Genomic DNA, 6,945 nt, shown 5'->3' with positions numbered 1-6,945 from the left:
TTTTTTTTTTTTTTTTTTATAATAAATCTCATCATATATGGACATTTTTAAATATATTTTTGTGTACATGGTGCTATGGCCTTTTAATACTTTCTTTTAAACCATCTAAATTATTATTCCTTTCATTAAACCATCGATCGTTGCACTCTCTAAACCAGAATTTTGTTTGGTTCGTGTACATTACAGTAGGAGATAAAAGAGAAATACATGAAATAATAAATGTTTATATTTACATAATTTCAGGATTTTTACTCGAGAAATTTTTGTTGTGTAATATTTGAGCTTTTTACCATCAGCTGCATTATTATGTAATAAAAAATGTCATTTTCTAACAAGCCAAAACACAGAATGTTGGTTAACGATATATGTTTTAGAGAAATTAAAATATTGTGTATAATTATAGGATCTTTACTTAATATATTTTTATTGATTGTTTAATTGAAGAACTTAAAATAGATTTACTAATATGTATGAGTTATATCTTTAAAACTTCTTATGATTGTATAATTTGGTTGACGAATTTAAAACTAGATTAGCCAATATATAAGGAATTTGCCAAGAACAAGTATCTAGAAAAACCTCTGGACCTAATCAAACCTTAAATTTTATGGGGAAGGAAAAATGATTTTACCATTATTCCATAAAACAAATTTTGTATAAAAATGCTCCACCAAATATATATTGGTGCCTAAAATCGTTGTTTCATGGGTAATAGTAATACATAGCAGACTCTTTATTAACTAAACTCTATTATATTTTTAAGTTTTATATGCTAATGTTGCACCAAATATATATTGACGATGAAAGCCCTCATTTGATGGGCTTTAGTCGAGAGTCCACTCTTTACTAACTAAACTCTATCATATTTGTAAAATTATCGTTTTACCCTTTTTTATTATTTTTTTAATAAATATACCATTTTTTTGCAAAATATAAAGCTTAAAAACTAAACCCTAGTTTTTTTATTTCTCTGAAAATTATTCGCCGCTACCTCTGCCTCTCTCTCTTTCTCTGACCGCCTCATCCGTCTTTATCCCAATCCCTCTATATCCCAATCAGGTCGCTTTCTCGTTGTCTGTTTGTTTCCATTCGTACAACATTGGGTTCGTTCAGTTTCCTTTTCGATTTATTTTCTTCTAGATTTGCAAAATTTCATATGAATTTGTGATGTAAATAGTGTTTAACCAAATATTTTATGTTATTTTGGTCTTAGATTCATATTTTTTTTTTTAATTTATTAATGCTAAAAGATTGGTAAATTCAAATTTAATAGACATAAAATGTTTAAATGGCTTTATGTTTTTCTATTTAAGCAGCATCTCTTCAATTTCATGGCAGACAAGGCACATGTAATGATAGAGCTCAATGAAAAAGTATCTCTTACAGCATCTAAAGTTTGGTAAAATCTTTTTCTCTTATGTTTTGTTTTTATCCTTTTCTAAACTGATTTTTACTTCCCTGTCTCTATTTGTTCTCTAAACTATATCATTGTTTGCTAGGCCTCCATACTATGACGCTCATCAGCTGCAACCAAAAGACTTAAAGGATTCATTGCCAGGCTTAATTCCAGTATAATGATATTTATCCTTTCTATCTAGTATATATTGATGCAGATTTAAACATTTTCTTAGTGGGTGTAGTTTAAAACTTTCACAAAATTCTTTATCAGATGTTGCTTTCAGCCATGGCTTACGATGAATCACTTTTGGATGAAAAGGTTTCTTTTCCGTTGATCATATATGGTTTGTCACATTTTTCAAATTTTATGAAATGTTTGAAAGAATTTTTCTTTTGCAGGAGGATGAATCTCAACCAGATATAGATCAGGTGCAGTTGTGTGTTAGTGTGACCTTGATTATACTTCTTTTTTTTTGGTTTAAAAACCTTGATTATTCTTAAAAAACGATTTTATTCAATTTTCATTCATTTTACTATTTTATATGATTTGAAACCTCGTTTTCGTACATTATCTATTTATTTTATGTGATTTGATATAAGCACACAAGTTGTGTTGAGGGTTATATATATAATGCAAATATTTTAGTTATATTAATCATTTTTTATGACAGGCACATAGTGGTGACTTGTTTAACGTGGGAAATTTAAGAGCACGCACTGCAAAATTTATTGGCATTCTCTCTGATTTATATGGAGATGAAATTCTTCAAACACTCATGCCCCTTATTGAGGTAAATATTATTAATTTTTGCTGGTATATCGATCTGAAAAAAATAGCTAAAAACATGTTATTGTAGGTAAAATTATCAAAATCTGATGATGAGACTTGGAAAGAAAGGGAAGCTGCTGTTTTTGCTCTTGGAGCTATTGCTGAAGGATGCTGTAAAATTTTTTACACTCATTTGTGTGAGGCAAGTTCATAAATGATCTTTTGTCATCTCCTATATACAATATGTATCCGTTAATAAAAAGTTTACTAATATTCGAGTGCCTTCTATGCAGATTGTAGCAATCCTTCTTCCTCTTTTAGATGATAAGTTTCCTCTCATACGAAGCATATCGTGCTGGACACTTTCTCAATTTGGCACATATGTTTTTAAGGTATGATTGAACAAGATATTTTTTGCTTCTACTTATTCAAACAATCTTTTTAAATGATTTGATACTATTATTTTACAGGAAGATGATGATCTGAAGAATTCTGAACTATTTGAGAAAGCTCTTAAGGGTCTTCTTCCCAAACTTTTGGATACAAGCAACCGGGTCCAGAAGGCGGCATGTTTAGCTTTGATAACTATTGAAGAGGTAACTATTTGTTTTGCAATTTTCTATATTATGTCAAGTGTAGAGAACTTCTATAGTGCTTAGCGTTAGCTTAACTAATACCTACATACCAAAGAAATTAACCGAAGCCGAATGTATCTTTAAGAATGAAGAAGAATATGAAAGAACGAAGATACTTGTAAAAGATATTATCAAAATTTTTTTTAGAAAAACTTAGAGAAGTTATGTTCACGAACACTCTTTGAGAACCTAATATGTGGAATCTTTTGTTTTTATGAGTTTTTCTAATTTGTCTAACATAGACAAGTTATGGTCATATATACTTCAAATTTATCCTCATATGTAGAACCTTTAATTACTACTATATCAAATTATTCTATTATTAATATCTTGACTCTCATACAGAAATATATAAATATTTGTCCCATATAATTCTCAAGAAAATCTTAAGGAGGTGATATTTTCTGTAGTATTTCTTGAACTATAGTATAGAAGTTGGACCTAACTTCAGTTCCAATTAATGACTGTTCGATCATAAACCCCTAATTAAGTTTCATCCAAATTCAAGTTAAAATTTTAATAAATTGATCTTTGTTGAGAAAAAATAATTTATTTGTCAACTTGTAGCATGCTGGGGATAACTTAGTGCCACACCTGAGTGTCATACTACGCCATCTAATGCGCGCTCTTGAAATGTATCAGGTCGTTAAATTTTCTTAAAGTTAACTACATTGCCATACTAAATCTTTATGCAGCTATTATAGACTTCAAACAATATTTTATTTTGTTGACTACCTAACACATTGCTTTCATACATCCAGAGGCAGAACTTAAAGTTTGTTTATGATGGTATTAGAGCACTGGCAGATTCAGTTGGAATCGATCTGAATGAGGTATGTGTACGGTTAATATGGTCTTGTAAATTTAGCTATATGGCGAGTAATATTCTTTTTAATATTGGTAGTTTCACATGTTTTAACCTACTTCAAGCTAACCCCTTATGCAGCCTAATTATCTTGAGATTTTGATGCCCCCACTGGTTTCAAAGTTGCAACAAACTTCAAGTTCAGATAAAGATGTAATTCATTTGCTAAAATGCTTCACATCCCTTTCTGAGGTATATGGTACTACTTGTCAAACTCCATAAGGATATATATATGTACGGTCTTTAATTTCTAGATTATTTAAATTATCCTAGTAAGTGAACATTTTGTTAGTTTTAAGAACTCAAATTAAATATGGGGTTGAAAACTTCTTGCATTTGATAATGCTTAATTTGATAGCCTAATATTGCTACTAACACTATGAACAACCTATTTATGACAAGTTGTGTTTCCATGCTTCAGGCTTTAGAAGTAGGATTCGCTCCATTTGCTCTACCTGTTTTCCAGATGAGCCTGGATATTATCCAACAACAACAACTAGCTAAGGTTCAATTCATAATTCGACGAAATCATTTCAATTGAGACTTGGAGCGATCATTTTCCATTTGTTTTTCACATGCTTGAGTTTAGAAACAATTCTACATTTTATTAGGGCTTATACATAACTATTGCATGCTTTTGTTTGTTGTTTAATTATAGCTTACTTGTGTTGGTTTTAGGTTAACCATGCTTTTTCTGGGGATGAATACGACAAAAGAATCATTGTTAGTTCTCTTGAGCTTGTTTCTGGACTTGCTGAAGGACTTGGCAGTGGGATAAAATCTATGGTACTCCCGTTCTTGATGTCTTGTTCACACGGTTTTGTACTCATGATCACCCAGTGAATAACTCAATTAGTTTCGCTAATATCAAAGTTGTATTTTATAATATGACCCATTTTCTTGTCAAAACCGGATGTATGTATACTCACATCATCGCTCTTACGTAGGTTTCACAAAGTAATCTAATGGACTTGCTTCTCAAGTGTTGCATGGATGAAACTCCTGATGTCAGAGAAACTGCTTTTGCCCTTATGTATGATCTTGTAATGGTAGGACGTGTACTTTTATTCGTCAAACTAATTTCCTTTAACATGATCAAATTAATGTCAAGGAGAGTGACAGTTACTAGTTATGTGAGATTATGTCATCATTTGTGGTAGATGTGTTAAAGTAATCATTGGTTTTTGGATATGACTAACAGGTATTTCCGCTTTATCTACAACCCCGCATGCCTGAGTTCCTCGTCATCGCAAGCCAACAACTGGTTGGTATTAAAATTTCATTGCTATGATACATTTTCTCTTTGTTTATTGTATTTGACTGTATTTATGATTTGTAAAGAGTGGAGATTTTACTGGAGAAAACCTTGGTTCTGCAAACAATGCTTGTAAAGCAATTGGAGAATTAGTGTTCCAGGTAATAGCAGTTTGATATATATTTACGATTTATGATTGAAGTTTCTGGTTAAGAGCAAACTCATAAATGATAAGAACTCAACATTTTCAGTTCGGTCAAGAAGTCTCACAAATCGTGACCAATGTCGTCTCTTCCTTAGGCTTGATTCTTCAACATGGAGAGGTGAGTCTAGCAGCCTTATAATCCAAAATTTTACAGGCCATGTCTAAGTATGCCTTTTTTGTTGTTGTTAATAAAATAGGCATTAGTTGTGAGGAGCGCAACTACACTACTTGAATGCAATACGATTGACCTAACTGTGAACAGTGCAATTACCCTTGGAATACTAGCATGGATTCGTCCAGACCTCGTTCCACCACACATGGAGTACTCTATGAAGGCTTGGTGCAAGACATTGGCAACGTTAGTGAACCTTTGTCTTGGATTTGGCTTGGTAAATTTGTTTCTAATAACTATACTTTCTTTTCAGGTTAGCTGATGATGACATTTCGAAAGAAGCTGCATTTAGTGGGTTATGTGAAATGGTAATTCTTCTCTCTGATTTTTGCTTTGTTATAACATTGATTCAAGTTTGATATTTTTACAAGTGTTCTCCATAATTTAGGTTAAAGCGAATCCATCAGTAGGCTGCAGCTCAGTTGCTTACATATGCTTAGCCTTGGCAAGCTGGGAAGTAAGTGAAAACATAATTAATTGTGACAACTCTCCTAGCACAATTCCATCTTTTCACTAAGCTTTTGAACAATTGGTTGTGACCATTTAACTTTATTTTATCTGTAGGAAATAAGAAACGAGGACCTCCAAACTGAATTCACTCGAGTGCTGAACGGCTACAAAAGCGTAAGTTTTAAGTTCATAACCAAAGAGCCCCAAGTGCTTGTTAGTGTACATTAGAAGTAATCTGATGTCAATTTGTTAATGTTTTTTATTTATTTTTTTCGGTTCAGATGCTAGGAAGAAACTCATGGGCTGATTGTGTATCTGGTTTGGATCCTCTTGTTAAAGAGAGGCTTGCGAGGTGGTATCGGATGTGAGATTAATCGTGTACACTGATTAGTCTCAACTCAGAGAGATCTGCTCTGGTTTATTAATTCTCATTGCAAACAATAAACAGAATCAAAGACTTTGACTAAAAGGTGTTTCAGTTGCATTTACATTTTAAATACAATATGTGATCATTTGGATATTTGGATTCATGATTTATTCACAAACTATAATTGGACCATTGATAAGTCTTCTAATCAAGTTGTGGTTTGATTTTAAAAGAATGTGATTATTATCTTTTATCATTAACAAGAAGTGAATTATTTCAAAAAGGTCAAAGTCTTTATATATAATATAAATATTTTAAAAATCTGAATTCCAGCCAAAACTGGTATATCAGAAAAAAAAATAAATAAATAAGATATATCAAGAAATAATTGAAACAAGTGAAGAAAACAAAAAATTAAAATTAAAATTAAAATTCTTCAGGAATGCTTCGTAATCCAGGAGTCCAACATGCCGCTTCATTCTTCTCCCCTACCTTGGCATGGTGTTTTCTTTGTAGTTGTATCAATCTTTGTTCAACCAAATGACGCTCTTAAAACGTCGTCGTCACTTTTGCAAATGAGCTTCTCCACGTCACATTTCTTTACCAACATTCTAATTCTGATCACTCCATTATCCTTCGTTTGTTCGTAAACAACACCGTTTCTCTTCGCCAGCTCTAATGCTCCGATCAAGTTGTTCTTCGTTAGCCGCTTGCTGCGAAGGTCCTTTACCAAACTCATCGCCCGGAATATACCTCGTTTGGATAGCAATGTCCTCTTCAGCTCCATATCCATAATTCTATTATTATTTAGTTTTATTTTTTTGCAATG

The 6,945-nt window shown here is 31.9% G+C and overlaps 1 protein-coding gene across 1 annotated transcript; it reads left to right on the top strand.

Moving 5' to 3' along the window:
• Positions 966-6,296, top strand: LOC104791627 (transportin-1-like). The gene is made up of 23 exons (XM_019228282.1): positions 966-1,103; positions 1,317-1,399; positions 1,500-1,569; positions 1,670-1,717; positions 1,798-1,827; positions 2,070-2,189; positions 2,256-2,364; positions 2,447-2,559; positions 2,638-2,763; positions 3,370-3,444; positions 3,564-3,635; positions 3,749-3,859; positions 4,089-4,172; positions 4,346-4,453; positions 4,615-4,716; positions 4,869-4,931; positions 5,009-5,083; positions 5,174-5,245; positions 5,325-5,485; positions 5,553-5,607; positions 5,688-5,756; positions 5,864-5,923; positions 6,031-6,296. Exons 2-23 carry the CDS (start codon positions 1,332-1,334, stop codon positions 6,115-6,117), a joined length of 1,878 nt encoding a protein of 625 aa, XP_019083827.1. The 5' UTR covers positions 966-1,103; positions 1,317-1,331; the 3' UTR covers positions 6,118-6,296.

Source organism: Camelina sativa, chromosome 1, assembly GCF_000633955.1.
Source record: "Camelina sativa cultivar DH55 chromosome 1, Cs, whole genome shotgun sequence".
Lineage (NCBI taxonomy): Eukaryota > Viridiplantae > Streptophyta > Magnoliopsida > Brassicales > Brassicaceae > Camelina > Camelina sativa.
Note: the sequence above shows the minus strand (reverse complement) of the source record. Positions and strands in the feature narration are given on the sequence as shown.